Source organism: Protopterus annectens, chromosome 11.part0 (assembly GCF_019279795.1).
Source record: "Protopterus annectens isolate FY-2018-M chromosome 11.part0, PAN1.0, whole genome shotgun sequence".
Lineage (NCBI taxonomy): Eukaryota > Metazoa > Chordata > Ceratodontiformes > Protopteridae > Protopterus > Protopterus annectens.
Window position 1 is genome coordinate 245,795,115 of NC_056745.1, and position 27,500 is coordinate 245,822,614.

Genomic DNA, 27,500 nt, shown 5'->3' on the forward strand with positions numbered 1-27,500 from the left:
AACACACACACAGATTTCTCAACTCCAAAACTGAATAAACTCAAGTGAAAAATTTGCAGTGATAAGATATGGGTGATCTTAGTTTAAACTTTCTGAAATCACCTGATGGCAAAGAGTAGTTACCCCTTTTGCAAGACCATCTAGCATGAACATCTTTAATGTAGTTATTTTTTGGTCCTCATCTGCCACCTATGACCATTAAGACCTTCATCCACCTTCATTCTGCTTTAGTCCTACTTAATATCTGCAGCATTTCAAATTTATGATCATGTTATTCTGATGGAACATTTGTGTTTGCAATATTTTCTTCCTTCTATGGTACTACACTAGCTTTGCCTTCTACCACTGTAGATGCACCCAGAGGGTGATACGAGAATTTAACGACTTTCACATTTGGAGGACAGGTGCCTTGCGGTTCAGCTTGGACAGGTCTTCATACCACTCATGCTGTCAGGAATCTTGGGAAGGCAGGGCTAGCTTGTCATGGATATTTTGATACGTGATGTTACCTATTCTTTTCCAGAAAGGAATGGTGAATGGGTACTCTTTATAGAATAATTGAAAAGCGAGTTTTTGGAACTTAACATGTCTAGGACAGATGCTTGGATATTTCATGCAGATGACTAATCTCTCTGCCTTGCCACTTCCATTTATTATTATTTTGGGAAGCAACAGACTGTTGCATGTACTCTCCATAATTAGTGGCTGACTATTAGTGGCCAGTTATCAGTTGAAATTGGGTCATCTTTATATTTGGGGAACACTGCAAAATTAAGTAAAAAATGTACAAGTCAACACACACCACTACAAATTCTCAAAGAAAAAATCAGAGAAAAGAAGCATTTTGCTGGGACAAGCTCCCGATCATCTCCTCTTACTTTGAGACTTACTCCGAGATTTTACAAACATGAAGGGTAGGCATTACTATTACATAATACAAATAGCTTCCTATTTTTTATCCTTGGACAATCTCTTACTCCAGAACAAAAATACATTATATATTAATGCTTGATGGCTGCAAGTTAACAGTTATTTGTTTACTTATTCTTTTACATTTATTAATTTGATAAGCATGCTGCTCCAAGAACTGTTTTCAGGTATGGCCCAGCTCATTTGATAAAGCTAACATGGATGGCTTATATAAAGTTATATGCAAAATATATGGATCAGTATTAACAGCTGTGAAAAGCATTATTCAAACAAGTGACTATGGATTACCACATCACATATATTGGTATTCATTAGGTGGATATTAAAAAACACCCAGTCCAAAAACATATGTATATAATGTACACTATGAGAAAAAGGGCTGTGCTTCCTGAGGATACATTTATAAGGAGTAAGAAGACTGGTTGTTGACTTGCTAAAACAGTAGCACTGAACATTTTTAGTATTTTTTTTTTTTGCCCAACGGCATTGTGGGATTCATTAAGAGAAGAAAAGTACCATATTTCTTGTGGAAGCTTATTCCAGTGTATTGTAGGAAGCATTGTTTAAACTTTCTGATGCAGAAAGGTAATATGCTGGGATCACTGGTTTACTTTCTCTGCTATTCCTCAGTGTATATTTTGTTTCCATAAATTACAGAAATTTCATAAGTGGTGGACAGCTGGAATCATTTAGCAATTTAAAGGCAAGTATGTTTAAGAAGGTAGCTCTGTCGTGTATAGGACACCAGTTGGATTTTTGGACTGTAAGACAGTATCCTCATATAGAGGGAGCCAAAGTGGAATAAACCTTAGCATCACTGGCACTAACCGACAAAAGCATGGCATTTGACTAGCAGTAAATGATCAATATGGATTCATTAACTCAAACTGGGATCAAGTATCCTATCCCTCTGAAACCATTTACAAATCCATTTGAGTGTAATGGGTGGTAACTCTTATGACCCTCTCAACATCTACTAAATGCCTTACACAAATGTAATACCTTAATTTAGGTGGGTTAGTTGGGGAGTAAAGAATAGTTTTTGACCAGAATCAACCACAATTTTCTGTTGTACAGATGTGACATTTTGCAATTTTAAAATAATCTGCACAAACAGATTTTTGAATTATAAAGTTGCAGTAGTAACTCTTATGGAGGACAGGTCCTTCAACTGTTTGTTGAAGCAAAAAAACACAGTGAGAGATGTATGTAGATTTGATGGGTTACAGGCAGATTGTTTCTCTGGATGAAATGGAGAAACCTCTAGAAAAATCTGGATAATTGCTTTGATGCCACATACCTCAAAACTGTGCAGCTGATATGCCCATCTGCTCTCAGAATATAGGAAGACCTGTTTTCCTTGGCAGTCAGTCACAGTAGAAAGTTGTGTAAAGTATTCTGGAAGCCAAATTTTTAAGTCTGTAACAAAAACTATCTGCCAAGTTAGCTGGCTCAAAGGATACTATTGTTTATCCAAAATGAAATTGTACTCTCAATCTAGTCAGCGTGGAACATAAAACTAATTAAGGAGCATTAGATTGTAACAAATCACTAGAAATCTGGGAGAAACTGGTAAGAACATAGCAATTGATAAAAGAACTTTCCTTGATGAATATAACCAGTCCAGATGTTTTATTGTGGTATACAGATAATTTACAATATTAGGTGTCAAGCAGGAAGACAATATCATCCTATATCCAAAAATACAATTTTCAGTTTACAAAAACGATTACCTTGAGGGCCTCAAGCTTCTTTTAGCATGCAAAGAGCAAATAAAAATGCAGAGACTATTTTGAACTGGGAAAAATTTTCAGGATGAAAAGCTTGCGAGATGTGAGGATGGGATGAAATGCATTGTTTGTGCAACAGTAATATATTAACTGAAGTAAGAGCTTCATACGAGGACAGTATTGAAACTGTTGGAAGTGTGTGCAATGCCATTCTGGGTCAGCTGGATTCAGCTCAGATTAAATCCACCTATCTGGTTTCACTGATAAGTACTTTCTGAATAGCACACGACACAGATTTGAGTTCAAGGAAATCTGGACTCACATATAGTACAGACCTCTGCTGAATGCTTGAGAGTTGAACTGATGAACAACGTCCACTACTGCAAAACATATCACAGGTGTCCACAGAGTCATTAGAGTGACATACTCTGTGCAGTTGCAAAAAGTGCATCAAAAACACTACTGCCTCCGAGTGCCTCGGGGGTAACTGTCTCTTGGAGGGTAGACATATTTAATCTATATACTGACATGGCTACTCTCAAGATAGTTTTTGGCTCTTTTTTTCAAGGGTGTCTCAAGATAATTATTGGCCCTTTTTCAAGGGATACAATATCTTGCCCTGTATTTGTTTAGCTACCACATTACCATTGTTTTATTCGTATCCTCCTGGAAGCATGCATTGTTCAAGTGTTCAAAGCGAAGCAGAAAATACCTTTTCAGCAAAATAGACAACAGGGACAAAAAAAAAAAATTAGACCAGTAATAAAAAATACCAACCCAACTTACTATCAAAACTGAAATAAAATAAATGTCAAATCATGTGTCTTGTGATTTTATATTAAAACACAAGTGTATGTTTACAAATCTAATAAATTCTCAATCACAGCTAAAAAGGGGTTTACTGGTTTCATTAAAATATCCAAGCTGTCTGCCCATGATCTGTCCACTGTACTATCCATTTTAAAATGTATTTTATAAACCTGTAAAACCTCAAGTGCAACTTTAACTGCTCAATATTTATTTTCTAAATCTATAATATTCAAATACGAGTTTAACTGCCAAACAGCTGAAAAGCTTACACACAGATGAGAGAGAAGGGAGGTGAAGTAAACAGCAGTGACCATTACAGCACTTCTTTAGTGAAAAAGTAATAGGGCAAGTATCCACATGCATCATAATTTATTTGAAGGGATCATCCTTACTTGGAAGATAAATATCCATAAAAGGCAGTGGAGGAGCAGAATCTTACCATAATGGAAGAAATGTTTTGTTCCATAAAGTGATGGTACATTTTTATAACAGAAATCCATTCTGCAGTAGTTAATTAAGTGTGAGAAGCAGAGAACACATCTCCCATGGGCATATTTTGAAATAAGTTCTAGAGATAAAGCCAAACAATCACAGAAATGCCCTTGACAGCATTAGCTAATGGATGATTAGCTGACGAATATTAGAATACCTTGTCAATGGCAATCCGTACAGTCTCGATTTGGTAATTGTAATCTTCTCATAAGCAAGAGAAATTAACAAGTCAGAATTTCTGAACTCCTATATACCCTAACTAGCTATATGATATATTCTATACCTACATTCCACCTTCATAAAGAAAACATTCAAAACATGGACTGATTCATTGCCAAGATAAATTCTGCACGGTGGCCAAGATGGCATGCAGTTTTTTGCTCTGCTTCTGCTATACATTTTTTGACAGGATTTCATTCATTTCACTAAAACCTTCTAAAAAGGTGAAATAAAGCAATAAAACATCAGAAACTATTTGGGACTGTCTGGTGAAAAAAACACTTTTTTTAAAATTTTCCTGTCAAAACTTCAGCTTGAATATATCAAATACGGAGTCACTCTAAGGCAAGACTTGGAGAAGTCACTGTTAAGAAGGAGCTACAATCTATCATCAATAGTGTTCAGGACGTATCGTTAAAATTAAACTAGACAGTAAAACAGACAAAATCAAAGATGGTAAATAAGCAGAGAGAATTTATAAATCTAGTTGTTAAACAGCAAAAACTTCATATGTCTGCCATGGAAGACTCACTGATTTAGATGGTAGACTGAAGGACAAAGCAACACTGAATTCATTTTAAAACAAAAGAAGTTCCTGGAGAAGATAGATTATCTTGAAAACAGGGAAAGAAGAAACGATATCAGAATATATGGAGTGCTTGAGATGTGAGAGGGAGAAAATATGGTAAACTTTTTAACTACTTGGATTCCAAAAACTTTAAACCTCCCCCTGAAGCCATGTCATATTTTATAGAGAAGGCACAATCACTAGCAACAACAAATTCAGACAAGAAGACTTCAAATCCAAAATCCATAACAATAAAATTCATTTCCAGTCAGGGAAAAAACTTGACTTCTAAAAACTACCTGGTCTGCATCACCCATCAAAATAGGTGATCACCTTAGCAGATTTGACAATGACTTTTCTTCTTTACTTGTCTTGAAAAGGAAAGCATGTACACTCTCTTGCTGAAAAGTCTAAAGAAATCTGGAATAAAAACGCATCTAGTTTACCTAGCAAAATTAAGACTCTTGGCCAACCAACAGGAAGAAAAACATTCGAAACCCTTGAAGATTCTGTTTCTTTTGCACAGAAATACAACTTACTTAATCCCACTGAAGAAATGGAGTGGAGCTCATCTGTTGGGGGGGGGGGGGAGACATGCTACAAGAAATAAATGGCCAGTAAAAGACAAAAAACTCGGCAACAAATGAAAATATTACATGTTGTTGTACAATGTGTGGTTTTATAACATGTTTTTTGACGCATTTCTGAATGGATTTCATCAAAAGGTAAAACTTTGCATTTTCCAATATTAAAATACTATTTCAGTAAGCAATAATTTCCTGCTTATTAAAAAGCATCTGATTCTCCACTATATGGGGTAAAAGTATAAGTAATAGTTATATTAATAGCAATCTGAAATACACCATTTGAGTTTAAACTGATTAAAGTTTTATACTTTACTTTATTTAAATATCAATGAGATGACATATAAATAATAATTTGTCTGGGTTTGATATAGAGTGAATATTTTATTTAAAACAATGTACAATGTAGAAGAAAAAAATGTGTAAATATGTTCTGTCATGCTTATCTGTTAAATTTAAACATTTAAATAATCAACAGCAGTCTTACTAAATGTTGGGGAAATGCTTAAACATATACTTAATGATTTTTACTTTAAAATGGGGCTATTTAAACTCTTTTTTACATAGATCATGGCTACCCCAGCACAGTCGAGAGCCCTTTTAACTTTTTTCATCCTTCTTTTACCTCATTTTCCTGCCTGAAAGTCTAAAGGTGTTTCAAGTGTTTTTCTCAATGGCACAAGCTTAGGTTTCCATAGCAGCCTGGCTTCTTTTTGAACAGCTCATGAGAAAGAAGTGCTACAAGACCTCTAACCCAGTCAGAAACAGGAAATTAAGGGGACTTTTCAATAGAACATTAAAATGAACATTATTGGATGGTCTTGAAGACTTCTTTATATTAATCATAGAGTTTAGAAACAATTTTGCAAGTTAAAATGTGTTTTTTAATTTTAAAGTCAACATTACCACTTCAGTGAACAAAAATAAGCTTCTGTTCTAAGAAAACTTGTGATAGGAACTGAAAGACTTGGGGGGAGAAACATAATACACAAGATCTCTGAAGGTGGGTTACTCAAAAGCAACCTTTATAAACCAGACAATGCTACTCTAAAGGGATTGTGGGAAAACTTCATTAATAAGGTTTGCACATATTTTAAGTTACAGAAAGTTTTATTTTTTAATACATAGAGCTTCCCAACCCTCATTTAAAAAAGCAACTTTACTGAGTTTTAAAAGAGCTGTAAAAATACAATGCTCCATGACTTATTTTTTATAAGATGTTAAAGTATAAGCTGTTAGTGCATTGTTTGACTGAAAATAAATTTAACTGTTTTCTTTTTAAATGTAAACATTCCAGCTTTATAACAGACACCTCAGAAGCCTATCCTATATTATGTCACGATAGCTACTAGACGTGAGTGTGTATGTTTATGTTTGTTGAAGAAGGAAAAGTTTAGATCATACCTCTCAACCTCAAAATGAGAGAATCAGGGACAAAGGACCTTAAAATCAGGGACACCTAATTAACATAAGGCATGCATAGTTAAATAAGTACACTAATGAACACACCCACACATGTTGAATTACATGGAGACAGGGCATCATTTTAGAGCAATTTAAAAAAAAAAAAAAAGTACAAATAAACGTACACAAACATCTACATGCTCAAAATACAGGATTATTCATATTTTCAGAAAACCATTAAATTCAAGTAATATATATCGTGCACCAGAAATTATCCCCCCATTCCCCTAACCCCACATCCCCCAATCCCCTTAAATGGCAGAGAGAAGGAAACTAAAGGCAGTTAACTCCTTTGCTTTCAGTGCCGGTGGAATTCTTAAAAATAGAATGTCCCTAAAATAAATCAGAGTATATTTAGACTAAAGGTACTATCTACAGGACCAAGGGGCTGATAAAGCAAGTAAGGCAGTAAGACAATTGTGAGGATTAATTTATTTGACATAGACAGATTTTATATTTACTCTAATGCTCCAACAACAATATACAGTGGATATACAAAGTTTACATACCCCTGTTAAAATGCCAGTTTTTGCGATAAAAAAAATGGGACCACAATACATCATTTCAAAACTTTTCCTACCTTTACTGTGACCTATAACCTGTACAATTCAATTGAAAAGCAAATCTGTTAGGGGAAAAATATAAATATGCTGGTTGTATAAGTGTGCACACCCTTAAAATAATAATTTTAACAGGGGTGTGTACACTTTTTATATCCAATGTACATTAAAGACGAAATCAAGTAGCTGATTTGCCCTGGCACTCAATAGCATTCCTAAACAACACGGTGCACATTTAAATGCCTTTAAAATTCATAAATGAATTAGCTATAGCCATGAACAAAAGTTTAAGTACACATTAGAAATTGAAAATGTTAATAAAATTCCATTGAAACATTTTCTGTGTGTGTGTTTTTTTTTTTTTTTTTTTTTTTTAGTTAAAACAAGTATATTTATTGATTCATAGACATACCAAAGTTGCTTACCTTTATGTAGGGTAAAGTTTAAAACAAAATCCAATCCAGGGCACAACCACAAGTCCTTCTCTTTCTTATTGCAGAAAACCTCAGACCTCCTGTGAATAAGTCCTGCAGTAGTTCTTTGGACTGCAACTCATATTTCCTCCAATAATCAGTAATGGCAGTGACGCACTCAGCTCCAAAATCTGACTTCAATCTCCTCAGCCAACAGCCCAAAGTTGTTTTCACAGCTCTCTTCAAGTTTTGGCACAGTAGAGGTCTTCAAGGCTTGATCATGCCATCCCTCGCTTGAGCATGTAGTCTTTGTCCAGTCTCTCAATGAGTACAGTCCTTTTACTTCCATTGATGGTCAACTGCGTAAAAGTGACTTCTCTTCTACATTGCTTAATATGCAGATGGACTTAATTGAAAATAAAATCCATCTAAAGTTCACTGCCGCATATTAAGTGGTAAACAAAATGAAACGAAAGTGAGAAATTGGCCAGTGCTGCATGCAAATTAGATGCAGTAAAGCAACACTTTTGCTTGGGACATATGCAGCTGGAACAGAAGTTGTTTTACCTCAAATCTTGGGTGCACAAGTACCCAAATTGGGCAGTTGGGGATTAAAGCTCATTTTTGCTTAAAAATGGGTGTTGCCAGAAAATACCGGATGTTTGAGAGCTATGGTTCAGCTACATATACGTATTGGTCATGTAGCTCTATATGATAGTGTGGAGCTGAAGGGAGAGTGCACACACAAACCTGAAATCCCTTGGTAGTATAAATTGTATAAAAATAAACATTTTAACCTATTGACAACATGCATATGTGACATGGCTGCCTATATTTGATTAAATTTAACCACAGGTAATTAAATTATGTTTCTCTCACCATACACAGGATTGCTTAAATAAAAGGTAATCGCACAAAAATCAGTTAGATCAGCAATAAATTGTAATAGTCAATGTAGTATACTATGTATATAGTTATTATTTTATAGATAGGATTTTTAAAGTCCTAGAATTAACTGCATTTATTAGTAGGCAAGTAATATAAATACACTTACAGAAAATAAGACAACTGTTATAAGTAAAGTGGCTTCCTATCTCAAATAGGATCATACGAGATTAATAGGCTATTGACCCAGAGGTCATTTTATGTCTAGCCGTTTCATCCCAATGTAATACCATAGTAATACTAGTTAATGCCAAAGACTGAATTTAGTGATGACTACCTATGTCCAGGAGGGCTGTGAGCCCTAAGCTAATTGTTTAGTTCTCTGTTGTGTGTGTTGAAGCACTACTTATACAGAGTGCATTCTATTTTTTTCATGTTGTTTTATTATTACTATATAAGCAGTAGCAAATGTATGTGATTAGGTAGAGCTATGGGGCTGTTAGTGTGTGGTTTGTATGACATTTTCATCAAACCAGGAATTTTTTATTCCATGTTAGTGGATAAAAATGTTTTTAACTTTGATTTTTTTTAACACTAGCTTTAGAATGTTTGCCCAGAACAAGTTGTACGTATGTTAGATCTGTATTCTTTGTACTAAACCATTGTTAATTAGGTTTTAAACCATTTGTTCTCAAAGATGCTAAGATATAGATGTTTCACTAAAAGTTAACGGGTTGCATAAAGAAGCTGTTTAAATAAGCATTTAACATTACATAAAACAGATCTTGTCTTCTTGCAAGAAATACATTTTTTGACTGAAGATTTAGGCAGGTTGCAAATAAAGAATTATTTAATTCTAGTACGTTCTCATTTTAGTTTGAAAATAAAAGGTACTCTTATCCTTTAGAAGAAAACACTAGGTTTACTTAAATAGTTGACACTTATTCTGATAAGAATGGTATGCTGGGATTGGTGTTAATGGAAACTGTTAAAAAGCATTACATTCTCATACTTATTGGATTCCTGGAATAGCATCTAAAACAACCAAATAATACCTAGACATTTCAACATTACATTCAAAAGAAAATGTAGTGACAGAAGGAGACTTTAATTGTATTTTATCAAGTATACACCACTAATGAGAAGAGAAACTATCTTCTACAGCAAAACATTTATATCACTATACAGGTTTAATGAATACAAGGAATATTTTAGACTTAAAAATTACAAAGCTCTTTAAAGTATACACACTATTCCTTCAGATATGGAAGACAAAGCAATATTGATAACACATTTTTGTATCAAATGAGCTTTATTCAAAAACAGGAGATGTACTAATAGTCTAATGCCCTTTGTCTGGCCATAATGCCATTATATTCACTCTAACCTTTAGCTCAAATATCTTAATTTGTTGCCAAAGGTTACCTGCAAGTAAAATTAAAATAAAAGGTTTTACTTGCAAGGTTACCTGCAAGTAAAATTAAAATAAAAGGTCTTAATGAATGGTTTTGGAGAAAAATTAATGAATTCATGGAATTTAATAACAACGGGAGGTGACAGATACTATATTATGGGACATCCTAAAAGCCTATTTATTTGTTAAAGTAAAACACTGGTATATATGTAAAAGGAAAGAATTGGACAAGGACTTGATTTCTATTAATCTAATATAGATAAACTAAAGATAAAGCTCAATGACAATACTGCAAATGTGGAGTTAAAAAAGCTGAATCAGGAATAAAAAGAAATAATTCAGCAAAAGATCTCAATCTGGAAAAAAACAAATAAATTACAATCTCATTCAGTAAACCAAAGAATAGCCATTATATATCAAAAACATGAACAAAATAAACATTAAAAAGATTGTATATAAAGAGGGGGAAACATCAAAATAACAAATCTAAATGACATATTACAATGTTTTAGTAAATATTATGAAAAAAATAAAATGGAGAAAAACTTAGATAATAATGAACTAATTGATAACTTATGGTGTATATTTTTCTTCAAAAAATCTAACTAATGAACAGAAAAGTAAAATTGATAAGTATTTTTCTTTTAAAGAATTGAAAGACCAAATTAAGTGTCAAAGGCAGCAAGGCTCTAGGATTAGATGGCATCATCCCAGAATTGTATGAACCACTACCTGACTATTTTCAAAACCTTATTAAACATCTTTGAAGTAAGCAAAAGCTCTGCTAGTATTCCTCCCTCTTGAAGATACTCTATAATTATACATATTTTAAAATCAGATAAAGATCTTTTATCATGTGCTTATCACCCTCTCTCACCGGGTCTACTTCAATTGACATAAATTTCATTTGACTGACACCCATTTGACCTAAATTTCATTTGACTGACACCCATTTCACCAAGTAAGACACAGACTTGTGATAAAAAGAATCACTGTAACTTATAGTGCTGACTGTTAGAATTCCAATAGTCATGTAGATAGTAGTATTGTAGTGCTTTTAAATGTGGGTTTTTCTATTTGCATTTTTATGGTAAGCATCTAAAGTAATTTGGTGAATGTTTTGCCCATTCCCAGCAGTAGTGACAGCATGTAGAGTATGGTTAGGCAAGTTAAAGGTATATGCCCTTTTCCCCACTGTTGTGCAATCCTGGAGTTAATATATATAATTAGGGGGGTGTTGTGGGGGGGCACAAATTTAGTTGTACATTGTCCTTTTTCTGTTAAGAGGGCTGGTAAGTAATTTTTAAGTTCTGGAAAGGGTTAGTTATTGGTGTTCTAAGTGTGCTTGTCTATGGTTTAAGATTTAGTATGCTGAAATTCAGCATTGTAAGCTGTCGGTGAAATGGGAGTCAGTTAAATAAGTTTTAGGTCAAATGAAATTTAGGTCAATTGGGTGTCGGTCAAATGAAATTTAGGTCAATTGGGTGTTGGTCAAATGGGTGTCGGTCAAATGAAATTTAGGTCAAGTGAAGTAGACTCCTCTTATCACCCTCTCTCTCTCTTTTGAATGTAGACTACCAGATTTTCATGTCTATACTAGCAAAAATGTAAAATCATATACTCCTGCGATTAATAAATGAGGATCAAGCTGGCTTTATAATAAACAGAAGAGTAAAAGACATAAGTTTTTTTTCATTAATTAATATAGCAAATAAAAATAAAGAAATATGAATGCATCTAGATATTGATAAAGCTTTCAATTCAATGAACTGGCCTTATTTGGTTAAAATGTTAAATGAATATAACCTTTCCTCTAGTTTTTCAAAACAAACACTTCATAGCAATTCAGTATCTTTTCTCAAGATAGAAATGAACCTATCTAGACCCTTTAGTATAGCAAAAAGTATGAAATGGGGATGCCCTCTTTTCCCTTTATTTGCTCTAATTATAGAACCACTAGCTAACTATAAAAGGGCTACCAAATATTAAAGGCTTCAAAATAAAGACTTCTCATATTAAAAAAAAACAAAAAACAAAACAAAAAAAAAACAGCTTTTTACTGATGACATATTGTTGACATGCAGTGACACAGAACATGTGTTACATCATATACTCAAAGTCTTGGATTACTTTGAAAAAGTTTAGCTTTGAAAAAGTTAAGGTTTGAAATTTAATCATAATAAAACTAAAACATTGCTTATAAACAAAAAATAACCATTTTTTAACTCACAAAAGTTTTAACTGGGAAAATTCTCAAATTAACTATAAAAACGTAGATGAAATCATAAACTTAACAGAAAATTGGAATAAGCTATTTACAATGGAAGATGGTGAGTCTATCATCAATCCCCCCCCCCACCTAAAAAATAAGTTCCATCTTACTTAAATTCTTATGGTACCCTAAAAAGCTGGGAGGAAGGTGGCATTAGATATCAAAACATTGAACTATATACTGATCCTGCAGTTATTAAAATAATATTGTAGTTAGATTCTTCATATGTCTTGGAAATATTTTCATGAGAAAACAGTAGACAAGTTATCATACATTCTTATATGAAACTGGGTATCAATATATTCGACTGGGCTCTAAAAGATTTTGTTCTGAACAAAAGATGCACATTTACTTTTGTCTTATTAACCAAATCCTTTCAATCTTTAACAGGTTTATGAATTTGAATTAGCCAAGGAATTACTAATCCTATTGTTCCCTATTGCTTTCACTAATGGATTCTTAAGTACCTTTTAATGCAAACTACAGCTGTCAAAAATAGTAACCTAATATTTTGGCATCAATGTCTTAATTGAAGCACAATACATCTTCTGTTAAATATTTAATAGCAAGCTATAGCACAGAGCAATAAGGCTGGATAGATATACATACCTGTAAAGAATACATTCAGGATAAAATCAAAATATCACTAGATCATCAAACTAAACCTGTTCCAAAAATCTTAGATCTATTCTTTAATGTTAATAGTGGGCCACTCAAGGGGAAGTTATTTACATCAATTATATAGAAGATTATTAGAAGTGAATTTGTTAACCTAGACATGACAATCTGGAACTTCAACAAAAATTAACAAAACCATTTTCAGAATTAAATGTTATTCTTAAAACCTGCATAAAAGTCAACATCCTCACTTTATTGGAAAATCTATATGTGGAAATTTCTGCATAGAATCTGTTTACTATCATTATGTCGGACTGGACTCTGTTGAATGCTGCTTACATCGACACACGTCCATGAAAGTTGACAATGCCAAATCTCGAGTGCAACCATGAAATTGGCTTTAACATGGGTCGAGATAGGGGCGAGATTTGTACTTAGACAATGTTGGGTTCGACATCGTCACCATTTGACCCCCTGCCTTTCTTTGAAGTGGATTCATCCAAATCCACTTCAACATAACGATAGTAAACCAAATCTTTTGTACACCTCAAAGTTGCACAAATATATAAAACAGGAAAAATGAAATGCTGGAGGTATAATGAAGTTCTTAATGCTAATTTGTTACACATGATAATGGATTGTAACTTGGTGACTTCCTTTTGGAGTGATTTTAGAAACTTTTCTCAGGCTTTGTGGCCCCACAACTGATTACTGACTCCTTGATACAATTCCAGCAGCTATACCTATTTCTCAAATACCTCTTCTTTGGGCAATACTTGCCATTACAAGAAAAGTTATAACAATAAACTGGAAAGGTAAAACAATTGGCATTCGGTGAATTTGTGTGTCTACCTAGGACTGTCTGTAAAAATGAGTTGCCAACTATAAGATTGAGAACTTTAAAACATAACTCATCACTACATGTCTTGGCAAAAGCTCAATGATTTACTGGAAAAGTACTACTGGTTAAGAATATAGTAATATTCCTATGGACTTTTGTAAATATCCTGTTATACAGCATTTTAAATGTTGATGGACTTGTTAGAACCAAATACAGAGTTTTCTGCACCATGTGTCCTTTATTGCTGCATCTTCCTGGCAGGTGCAAGATTACAAAGATATGTTAAATTTTGAGTTCTGTAAGCCTGGAAAACTTCAGCTGAGGTGTCAAGAATGATGTACTCTAAAATGACTCAGCAGTACTGTGTATTATCAATTTAAGGGCTATCTCAGAAAGAAAGATAGTTTTGTATCTTGTCTTGATTTAGTAAGAACATCCACTCACCAGCACTTTCTTGCTCTGTAAGTAATATTTAGAACAGTGATTTCTCTTAGAGATAGAAATAGTAAGATTAGACTAGTTGTCTTCTATATTTATACTACTATTATTATTTATACTACTACTAACTCCCCAATTTCCTCTCTGATCACATGCTGGAGCTCTGATCTCCTGTAGGCTTGGTCATCTGAAAGGGTACTTTTAACTGTAGAATCTTACTTGATATATTTTCTTTTCTTACCAAAGTATGACTGACATTGTCTTTTTACCCATGTTCTATATCTTTTACCTGGAGTGTTTTTATTAATTCTTGTTATATTACTATGATCAGCATACATGATGTAACCTGTTTTGTGTATTATGCTGGATGCACTGTATTTGTATAACTTGATGTTGGAGCTTTTCTCCCCGGGCCTCCACTGAAAATGGACCTGGTCCAGTCGGAATTTCCCGGTTAACAAATGTAAAATAAATAAATAAATAAATAAATAAATAAATTTATGTCAGACTGCCCTACAATATTGTTTTAAAGCATTTCCTGTGATTTCGGAACTCTGTCATTGTGTTGAAGTAATAAGTATTGACTTGTGTTTTTATTATTAAATATTTTTAAACCTTTCAACTGTGGCTGTTTTGTGCAGAGATAATTTAAGCTCTAGAGTACTTGCATGTATTTGGTGATACTGTATAAGCCACTCCAATAGCCTTAAAAGTTCTGGTCACACTATTTGGATAGCAGTAATGTTGCACAATCGAATTGGAACCCTTTGGTAAGGGTCTTTATAGTAGCAGATAGCAGTGGTTGGTGGCAGTCGGTACTATCTTGTAGTCTGGGCAGAAAGGGGGCATAGCCAGAGAACCTGTACCAGCCTTCCCGAGGAGTGTCTATGTGTTCATATATAAATCAAATCTCAAGGTGTGTGTGTGTGTGTGTGTGTGTGTGTGTGTGTGTGTGTGTGTGTGTGTGTGTGTGTGTGTGTGTGTGTGTGTGTGTCAGCTACTTGGGAAGGGACACGAAACACTGGTTGGACAGAGAGGGTGCTGAAGGTTTTGGCTTGACCACTAGGCTGAGATCTGAACCCTATAGCTGTGCCAGTGGGGAGCCTTATTGGGGAAATGGAGAGAAAGGGAGAAACCAGCCCCTGACTGACTGTAATCTCTGTGTGCTCTTAAGGGAAATTGTACTTTACTGTGTGTGTTCATGTTATTCTCCCAATGTGCACGCCCCTCACTGGTGTTAGCAGTGAGGATTGAGGCTCCTTGATTATTGGGCCAGTGCACAGTATCACACCTGGTAACTTCAAATAATTCTAAAATTCTCTTTGTAATGTCTAGACTAATGACTGGCAGTTCTACAGTAACCTGATCTGAAACCTGCCGTAAAATGTTGCACATAATGCCGTCACTGGAACCGGTCTGAGAACATCCAGAACATGACTGAACTTAAACGCTGATGATGTCTTCATTCAGGTTCATCCTAGTCAGTTCACTAGGAATCAAACTTTACTTGTTCACATTTATATTAATGATTGCAAAACCATGTTACATGTAAGCTATCCAGCTGAAGGCTTACATGACTAGCAACACAAAAGCAATGATGTTTGACCTCCATCTGTTGCTGCTAGGGAGAGATTAAATGCTCATCAAATACTAACATTCAACTGTCAATTCTAATGTTTTCATAGAGATCTTGACAACCAAGCAACACAGCCAGAACTGCTTGGTGTCATATGAAAGATCACAGCTGGAAGAACAAAACACTGCTGACAATGCTTGCACCAATGACCAAGAACACGGCCTTGACTACAGCCCAGGTGACCAGAGCAGTAGCAGCTTGAACCCTTGATGGCACAGGCAGGGAGGATGGGTGTGCTCATCTTCTGGGGGGTGGGAATATCTGCTCAGAGGCACACGTGTGTGAGTTGACTTCACTGGTGGAGATGAGGGGAATGACTGTGTGGTGCCGCCTACTAGTAGGTATAGCAGCCTTGCTGATATCAGCCCCTTGTGTAGTGAGGAAAGTAGAAGACCGATATTTACTGCCCGTCCCAACCATGGGAGGTCACTGAGGGTGCACAGAGGGTAGGACATAGTAGAAAACATATACCCCAGATGCCATTTGATGACCCCTTTCCAACATTTGCCCCTGATGAGGAAGCAAATGGTCTCATTGACTGGAAAGAGGCTGATGACTGGCAGTCAGCTGGGGCAAAGAGGAAGAAAAAAGCACCTGACATGGTGTAGCTTCAGTATTTTCTGAGGTATTTATAGGCTGTTCATAAACCATAACAAAAATGAGTGTGTTAACTGTGCTTATAGAATCCAATTTAAGATACAGAATCTAATGGATGCTACTACTATAACGATAAACTTGTAGTGAATAGTTTGCTACTATGCTTCATTAATAACAGATCTAGAGACATGAAATTTGTTGAATTGTGAGGCTATAACTTGGCTTTGAGAAAAAGTTCATGATGCAGTAACTGGCAGAGTACAATCTTCCAGTCCATTGGAAGGAATGAGTTTTAAAACCAGGTGTTCTTGAGCAAGTAGGATAAACTGCCTCTTTCTGGATAAAATGATATCAGCAGATGAGAAACCAGCAGAATGAAGAATGGTCCTGGAAAAATACCCATAAGCTCCAACAAATGTGTTAAATGCATGTCTATAGCACTACCAAGTCCCTAGCAGTCTCAGAGGGAGAAACAGGTGCCACTGTGAAGTATAAAGGACAGCACCAAAGAGGGAACTCTGTGTAAAGATCAAACAAAAAGTCTTCTAACTGCTTGTTGTTACAACAAGGGAGCCCTAACAGGAGGCCAGAGTCAAACAACCATGCAAATATGGAAATACCAGAACCATCTTCAGCTCAAGTATCCCTGATGCCATAGCCAATACTTTGGTGAAGGATTCCATAAGATGATGGTAGGGGATGCATAAACATTAAACTTGAAAAGTCCTAGTTTGAGTTTTAAAAAGGGTATAAAACCATTCAAGATAAGCAAAACAGGCCACAGATTATCTTGCAAATTAATTAAGAAATTAAGTAAAATATTTAATTACAAAACTTGAAAGATCTTAAGTGGGGATAAACTGGTCTAAATTATATTATTGGTGCAAGTGCCAATACATGATTATATTTTTACATGTTTATACTTGTCTAAATACAGTCTTAATTTCTCCTTACAACAAAAACATTTTAATTTATTTATACTTTATTGATCAGGTTGGTCCCACTAGGCTAGAGGAAGAAATTTGATGTAAATTTGCTTTAAAAGGGCATCCTCCTAATAGTGATTTAGATTTTAGTCCGTCTCAAATACATAGGTTCACATAAAAGTTTGAAGTTTACATGCAGAATTGAGGACACCCCAGCAGTACCATAATAGTATATCCAGCAGACGAGCGTTTACTTGTGCACTGTGTTAGAATTTAAATTAAGACAATTTTAACAGTTTGATTTTATTAAAATTGCCATTTCTTTTACTACTGATCGCTAACATTTAGAAGTTCTTTTTCCTAGTAAGGAGAAAAGAATGTTATCCAAAACTTGCACCATCTAGTGAAAGGATGGCCTACACTCAGGAGATTGAGGATACATTCAAGAAGTTGGTCCGCAATCCCAAAAATCCTGGCTATAACCTGAACAAAGTATGAATCAGAGTGAATGATGACATTTTCAGACATTAAGACATTGCTATAAAAATTCATGCACATATATGACGAAAAGCTATTTTGTGATGTACTGTGCAAGGATAAACAAACATGGGCCTTTCATGAAAGCGTGCACAAATTTTCACTGTAAACAGTGCAAGCTAAACAAATCGGCATTTAGATGGGAAAAAATCAGTTTACCTGGATGACAGTTCCTTCTTCATTCTAAGGTGTTCAGTTTTACTTCTTCTCAAGTTGCCAGCCATTCTAATGAATTCCCTGTCAATGGACTGCTTGTGGTGCTCAAGAAGCTGCAAGTTACGACTCCAAATTTCTTCTCTTTCTTTTAACTGCTTCTTAAATAACTACAAGAGGTTATGAAGTGCAAATATTAAAGGAACTAAATAAACAATTTCAGCAGTACAAGAGAATGTTTGAAACATTACTTCACCACAAATTATGAAACAAATACTCAATAACATTAAACATTTAGGAAAACCACTGAAAGCTGATACTTTTGTCCACTAAGTATAATGGCCCAGAGGGTTAGAAAATATGATTGTCCCTACTATACTGGCACTTCTTTGCTCCAAACTGAGTTACGAGCTCTTAAATAGCACATTTTCTGTTAACTAAAACCAGCCAAGTAAATTCTAACTGCACAGACACTTCCAGGAAAAGTGTGTGCATTTTAAGTATTTATGCACATACTACTCTACAAACTTCAGTACAATTTTCCAAGTTTATTAGTACCCAGCTTTTTCCATGTAGAATTCTTGCACCACAATCCAAGATTAAAGATAATATACAGCATAATGATAAACTAGTTCTTTACATTTCACTGAATGACATTACTCATTCAGGCTGGCCATTGGCTTAGTGACCTGCTTCTTAACATGAGGACAGCAGAGCCTCAACAATGTGCAGGGAGCTCTTTTCATCACATTTCTTCCATAAATCTAAAATTTTACAGATCTTTTCAGCCCTAAAGTTTAGTAATACTTTTTTGCAAAGCCTAAGTTTACACTAATATTTTACAGATGTTAAAAATGGCACCATCCATTAACAAGGAGTTATTTGGTAACAATGCTTTCAGACTTTTTCTCCCCCCTCCCCCATTAATCACCGACAGTTCCAAGCCACAGGGTTAAAAAATGCTGAGATTTGTAAATAAACATTAATTGTGAGAGTTAATATACCAATGATGCTTCAGTCTGCTGTCAAGACAGTTTTTGTTACTCTCCTAAGTGATACGCAGTACACTGATGCAATGCTGTGTGAGGCATATTCCCAACAGCTTTAGGCGATCTTTTCTGGTGGATTCAGATAGTCCTAGGTACCATCTCCTATCATGCCAACAATTCAGCAAGCTAATACTGTGTAAGCTCTAACTGATTCAACAGAAAAATGTATTTGTCTATTCTACACAGTTTCCCTCTAGCCAGTGAGAAGTATCTTCTAACTGACATCAGAAAGCCATTGCTGAGGCATGTTACAGACCACAAACCACAGAACCACATTCTCATGTGGTATGTCAGTTGTGGGAAAGAAGACACTATAGTAAAAACCTAATCTAAGTGTATTGGTTGGGATACATTGTTTATTAAGACAGTGAAAACAGTAACGAGGCAGTTGGAATGCTATCCAAATGCTCAGGTTTTGACTTCAAGAATTAAATTAAAGTGCACAAGCTTCAGTAAATAGTTCACTTGCAAGTTAAATTATAAAAAAAGTAACGGACTTATAAATGTTACCATACATAAGACTAGGACTTTTCAAATTAAGGAAGTAACAATGTCTACCAGGTTGGATGTCACTGGGGAAATAATTCCTACCTAGGGGAATTGAGAGGCACATCACTACTGAAAGAAGACCACTCCACTCCTCAAAGGGTGATAAAGGGCCACCCTGGAGGGTATCCTTGTGCTTAAAGGGCTGTTAAATTGTTTTATGTTTGCATTTTTATTAATATATATTCCACACTAGGAAGGTGGATTATCGACACTGCAGTGCAGCATAAGTGGGTTACTGCACTCTTGAGTGTGTCACCCCTTCAGATGAGACATAAAACAGAGGTCCCCATCTGCCTGACTTGGTTTTCGCTTGGGTGGATGCAAAAGATCCCATGGCACCTATCAAAAGTAATAGGGGTCCTTTATTTAGCACATTTAAAACATGTACATATTTATTGGGAGGGTGGCCTAATGGTTAAGGTGTTTGCCTTACAAACACAAGGTGCAGGGTTTGATTCTCACAACTATGAACCTAGATATATATATGAACCTATAGGTGCATATCTATACATTCTGGTATGCCATCATTATTCTTCCATAATTGAACCCCACTTCTCCTTCCTGAACCAACGGAAATCCTGACACTCTACAATCTTAAGACACGTTTTTCTTACTTTAGTGTTTTTTTTTTTTCACCTATTCTAGTAAATGTTCCCATGGATTTACCTAATATTGTTTCATTACATTATTGTACCACATCTTTCTATCCTTCATTATATCAACTTTCATTTTCCATGTTAGTATTTTTCTTGATACTTATTAATTTCTTAATTTATATAACCTGTCTCTCATCTCCCAACTTTTTTTTTACTTGTATTTAAACATTTTCATCACTTCTCATTCTCTTCATTTACCAACTATAATACTGTGTAAACATTTAAAGAATTTAAAGAAGCAGAACTGGATTTAATAACCACAGTCCCCATAGAACGCACCTCTTTCCACTTGGCTTAATTCTGAACCCCATATGAAAGAAAATACTGAATATACAATGTTTAATATTTTCAGGAATCCTATAAACATTTGACATGTATGCTATTTCTCCCATTAAAACATACTTCACCAGATACCTCCTTTCTTGAATCTTAATCTGCAAGTCCTCCACATAACACATTTATTTCAATCAAAGCCTCCTACTGCCTCAACTTCATTTTCCCAAATGTTATCCTTAAAGATGAAGAAACACGTCCTGAATAGTAAATACCAGACTAACTGGATTTTTTATTCCAGATTTTTAGACGATGTACGTATTTTCTGGACAGGACCAACTAACACTGTTTCGGAATTCATTAATTATTTAAATAGCACTACGGATTTTTTGTTTTTTACCCATCAGATACATTTCAATAAGGTTAATTATCTGGATGTAACACTTTCAGTGCAGGACAATGGCTTCAAATCGGCTGTTTACAGGAAGCCTACTTTTTCTAATAGTTACATCCATTATAACAGCTAACACCCAAGACACCAGAAGTTTAATATTGTCAAAGGACAATACGTTAGGGTCTCAAGAATGACCTTGGACAAAAATGAATTCAATTTGGAATGTGTCAAACTTCTTGACATGTTTCGTGAAAGGGAATACCCTGATAAGTTTGTTGATAACATCAAACAAGAGGTTATACAAGGTAGAACAACTAAATTTAAGCCCATTTTGGGAACAGGTACTTTAGAGAAAAATATTGGCCAGGTTGATCATTTGAAACATGATTTTCAATACAGTAAGGCCTTTGTAACTCAATACAGTGCAAATTCTGGAATCATTAGGAAAATTATTAATGACGAGTGGGCGGCCTTTAGGGATATAACAGATCTCAACAAGTTTAAGAACAAAAATGTGAATGTTGTATATAGAAGAGGGAACAACATCAAGAACATTCTTGAATATGAACCGGTTACCAATAGATATTTAAATCAACGTAAGGGCACTTATAAGTGTGGAACTTGTCCACAGTGTAGATTTATTTCTAACACTGATAAAATTCATTTAATGTCCAGAAACAGGTGGATTACGGCAAGCTCCTATTCTAATTGTAACAGCCAGGGACTTATATACTTGGCGACATGCCAACCATGCCAAGCATTTTACGCTGGCAAAACTGAAAGATCCCTCAAAAGGAGGATCTACGAACACAATTATGAGATAGCCAAGAATAATTCTAACAATGCCTTATATCGTCACTCTCTGGTATGTATATCTGCCAAATTTCAATTTTTTGTTCTCGAGATGATGGCAAGAGATAACAGGGGAGGACCCTGGGAAATTAAACTAGAACATAAAGAAACCTGCTGGCAGATAACATTAGAAGTCAACAGATTTCCAGGTTTAAATGACACTATTTCCATTGCTCCACTTCTCAAGTTAAAAGCAGGTAGAATATGAAAATATTATTTGCACATATATAATAAGATATTAGTTATTTACATGAAGCTAATGTAACAAATACATTTTCAACTCTCTTAAACATATTTAATATAGTATTATATAATGATAGACAATACACGTGCTCATTTATCATTATTATTCATCATTCTTATTTAATATTTTATATAAATGTTCACAAATTTTATGAATTTTACTAACTTTTATCAACACAATAAGTATACTAATGTATACAAGAATTTTTTATATGTTTATAAATGAAGAACCTCTCAAGATGGACATTGCCATTTTAAATACTAATTGTTTAATTAATTTATCAAGAATATATAAGATGAGTTGGTATTTCAGTGTTTTTTATCTGATGAAGTCAAGCAACTGCATGACGAAAACGTTTAAGAGTGTATTTTATGAACGTTAATAAAATCTATTTTTAGCGATTTATTTCGCCTACAGTGTTCGCGTGGTTGCGGTTTCCTCTACTGACTTTCTTTTGGAGCTTATCCTTAAAGATGCTTCATTTATCTGAACACACTCCTCCAATTTTCACATCAACCCCCAAATCCTTACTTTTATCTTTATTCAAAGTCATACCCATTTCTCTTAAACATCCATTCAGAAAACCAACATTTGCCTCATCCATATTTTATTCTTGCAACTACAAGTATATCATCTGCATATGTCAAGATCATCACTTCCTTGTGCATCACATATCTATCATCTCATTTTATAAGCTACTTCACTCACTATTGCATTCATTACTAATGCCAACAAAATCCCACTCATAGAACATCCTTATCTGGTATTCATGCATATTTGTTTACTCAGTTCACTAGCACTCTCACTACTATTCTGATACGCTGACACATGCACTTCTAAATTCTATTACCTACTCAATACTTTTCCATAACATCCCACAAAGCATCACGTCCTACTGTATCAAATGCCTTACTACTACTACTTTCGGATTTTTCCCAGTTAGGGGTCACCACAGTAGATCACCTGTCCGCTCATGATTGGCAGTGGAGTTTTTACGGTGTCGAGTTGCCAGCCTAGTGCCCAACCTTCCACAGAAAGCACACATGCATGCACTCAAGCCTAAGGCCAATTTAGAGTGTCCAATCCACCTACAGCATGTCTTTGGGATGTGGGAGGAAACCCACATGACCACAGGGAGGACATGCAGACTCCGCACATAAGGCACTCCAGCCGAGGATCGAACTGGAGAACCTCTTGCTGAGAGGCGGCAATGCTAACCGATCAAATGTCTTACTAATAGCTTCTAATATCCATAATAATTTCTCACTTCCAGTAATACTTCCTGGCATCCCTTCCCTTTTGTACCATATATACTTTCTTCCATAATATCCTTCATCCTTCCTCCCATTCTCCGCTGTATTATTTTCAAAACATTTATAATCTGCTTTATTTAATGTGATAGGTCTCAGATTTCATTCTTTCATCTTTCTTCCATATAAATTTTAATACTGTAGTACATGAACTCTTTGTAAACAAACTATTATTCCTTAACTCATTGTTTGAAAATAAAAAAAATACCTTCTATTCTCTATTTTTCTATTTACTCGGGCACATATTTTCTACATGCTGTAGTACAATACTCGATTTGCTCTTGTGCGCTTTTTACTTTTCCTTTTGCATTTTTCATTTCCTTCATTATACTAATATTCTCCTTTACTATTTTACCAAAACATGCAAGCACCTCATTCCTTCTCTCTTGTAAATAATACCTCTATTTAAACTGTAATATCTTAATGTTTGCTTGCTTTTTTTTAATACTTTTCCTTTTCCATACCATAGTACTCTTGTATTCATCTGTAAGTTCTCCCATACATTTCTATACATCTTTCCATACCTCACTTTTCCTTCCTTCTTAAATCATCTTGACCTTGAAAAAATACTTTGTACTTCCTTTAAAATTCAATCCACTATTCTGACCAATGTTTATAAAAGTCCTTAATGGTTATATGATCCCTCCATAACTGCAACACTTCCCACTCTCCAAATTCATACCATAATTTCTCATTTATTGCCTTTCCTGTTTTAATATACTCACTTTCTTCCATTGCCTGCAATCACATTGCTAAATGATCTGAAAAAACGGTCTATTGTATCATCTGCTACACTCATACTTTCAAATAGTACAAAATCAATTTCAGATCCAATTGCCCTTTCTAAAAGTCCATTAACGTCTATTCTGCACAGCTAACCTACACTCATTTTATTACTTTTTCTAATATCTTTCCCTTTCTTTTTACATTTCCCATTAAATCACAATTAAAGTCCCCTACAATTATACTTTTCAGGTTAACCATCACATAATCTAATGATTCCACAGATTCTCTCTTTCTTTGCCATTTGTATATGCATATGATGCTAAAATTCTATAAAGATGTTCATTCCACCTTAAATGCATAATAGTTAACCTTCCCATCCCTACCAATGCTACACTTAATTTTCTACTGTTTTAATACAATACAAACACTTCAGAACATTCACTCCTAAATAAATAAATAAATATATATATATATATATATATATATATATATATATATATACATATATATATATCCACCAGACAATATTTCTGCTTGAGCAAAGGCAAACAGACACTGGACCAAACAGTGATTAAACCACAGTATTTAATGAAAATAAAAACATAAGGTTAGTGCTTTCATGCCCAACCACTAGGCACTTCTTCAGACAAAGTACAAAAAAATCACAGCAGGTATATACACCATTAACAATCAATCAATGTGGCAATTTACTTTCTCTAAGCAGAGTCTTTAAAGGAACATTTCCATTTAAGCCAGGGCTCTTATGTGCTTGCAGTAACACAATCCATTGTCTCTACTTTCTCAACAACATTTAAATTACCTCATCTTCTATTAGTATTAAAACATTGTAAAACTAAAAAACTGAAAGAATGATCATTAAAAATCTGAACATGTTTAAACAAAGTGCTAGTAACATCTGTGTCCAATATAGTCCAAATGTTCAAGTAAATGCTCTCAATGTTCTACAGGTTTTACCCACATAAAAACTATTACATTTATTTCACAAAGCAAGATGAACAAGATTTCTACTGGAGCAATCCACATAAAACCTAGGTTTAAAAACAAACCTATGACTGGATGATGAAACTCTTTAGAGACAGAAATATACTGACATGCAGTACAGTTTCTGCAAGAGAAAGTTCCCTTCCTTTCTGATGAAGGCAGAATATCTTTTTTCTTACCATAACAAAGTTGTCTTTTTAAGACGTACCATTCTTACAACAAAAATGGGGTGAAAGATGAATACCTGATATCTTATCATCTGAGGTAAGTATAGGCCAATTTCTATGAATTACATCACAAATCCTATTCACATCAGTAGTGAATGTGATGACTAACAAAATTTTCTTTCCTGGTTCTTCTCCTAGTACAAGTACCCACTTCATGTGAGAAATACGGTTTGGCTGAGCTATGTCTATTGCACCTCACAGCACTATCAGCCACTGTAAAATCATAACCACGCAGCAACAAGTCTTGTTCTAAAGTGCCAAGTGCCTGTTCGCACCCAACATCACTAGTGTGTAATCTAGACATCCTATGTGCTTGATTCATAGCAATGTTCTTCAACAAATAACCAGGGTGCATACTATTACGATGCAATAGTGTATTCTTTCTACAAGGCTTCCTATGCAAAGAGGTATGTAGAACCCCTTTCCTCACCTTTGTACAGATGATCATCAAGAAAATCTATATGGTCATTATGTGCATTCATGGTAAATCTAAGATATCCTGTGGTAGATTCTAGATAAGTAATTAAAGCTTGCAATTCAGACAAACTACTCTCCCACAGAAGAAAAACATCATCCACAAATCTCCTGAAAAATCTAAGATGTTTTAAAAAAGGATGTGGACCTAAAACATGTTCAAACTCTCACTGTGCCATAACAAGGTTGGCATAGTTATTGGCATGACATGCCCATGGCCACGCCAACCTTCTGCTAATATATATGTCCATTGAACATAAAAACATTATTTTCTAAAATGAGATCAAACATGCAAATCACAAAAATCAAATTTGTGGAGAAATTACTATGTTTGTGTAGAAAAAGTTTAATGGCTTCAACTCCTTCCATGTTAGGAATTAGTGTAAACAGAGTGTTAACATCTAATGTTACTAACATAAGGCACGAAGTGTCATTAACAGAACTGAACTCAAACAGTTCTTCTAAAAAATGTTGGGCATCTCTCAATACAGTGGGAACATTAACAACTTTCCTTAACTTATGTTTTTCTGCTTGCAATCTTTCACTTAACAGGAATCTGACTGACATCTTCTATAAGAATAATATCTACATTACATTTAGTATACCATTCCCGTATCCTTCTCCTTTTTACAACATTAATAAAATTCACATTTACTGAAAGCACTCACATTTTTCTTTCGTTTTAAAGTATTTTAGATTTTCATTTTCTTGTATTTCATTCTTTATCAAATTGAATATTTTTCTGAGTTTATGTACAGTATTCCTTGATCCCGAGAATCAGATTACTGATGCATCTAAAGCTACTCCTTACCTTTTCTTTTAATCTTTGTTGATGTATTTTTATATCGACATTCCTCACCCTTACATTAGAACCTATTGAATTTATTTTCCTAACATCCTTTAAACTCTCGTCACAAACATCTGACTTATTACATTGTTTCATTTTCAACACTGAATACAGTTAACTTCATCCTCCTGAAACACAGCATTTTATCTATCTTTTATTACTTCATCCTATTCATTAACACCTTTCCACCTACTTCATTACTTTAATATGTTGCAATAATTTCATCATCCTGCTCAACATTATACAGATTCTTTTTAATATCAAACCAAAAATGCCCTTCACTTTTACTTACATATTTTATATTTATTTTTACACATCACATGACCTTTTGCCTTGCATGGATTATATCATATTTTTGTATATTCATTTATCAGATTAAAATCCCCACAATAAAGTTTTTGAATGTCCCATATACAACCCAATTGTTCCTCTAGTATCATATATATATATATATATATATATATATATATATATATATATATATATATATATCTACCTTACAAGCTCGACACTTCACAAGATTGATATTTAGAACGAGACCACAAGAACGAAACCGCAAAAACACGAAAGTTCACATGCCCGACAAACCACAGCCCCGACAGTTAACAAAACAAAAAGTTCACTGTTCCACACAACACACACACACAACACAAGCACACCAACAACCTAAAAAACCTACACTAAACCTTACACACAACTATCTATGCACTAACCTTAACCCAAACCCTAACACTAAGGTCCGTCACTATCACACACTTACCTTACCTGCACCCTAACCCTAAATCCCTCACTATCGCATACTTACAGAGT

General features: G+C 34.5%; 1 protein-coding gene across 6 annotated transcripts in view; it reads right to left on the reverse strand.

Moving 5' to 3' along the window:
• Positions 1–27,500, reverse strand: part of IRAG2 (inositol 1,4,5-triphosphate receptor associated 2) — a 1,240,358-nt gene that overhangs the window by 757,776 nt on the left and 455,082 nt on the right. For all 6 annotated transcript variants that reach the window (XM_044087670.1, XM_044087672.1, XM_044087673.1 and 3 more), the window contains one exon: positions 18,094–18,257. In XM_044087670.1, the coding sequence (XP_043943605.1) occupies positions 18,094–18,257 (164 nt within the window). The remainder of the gene's footprint in view (positions 1–18,093; positions 18,258–27,500) is intronic.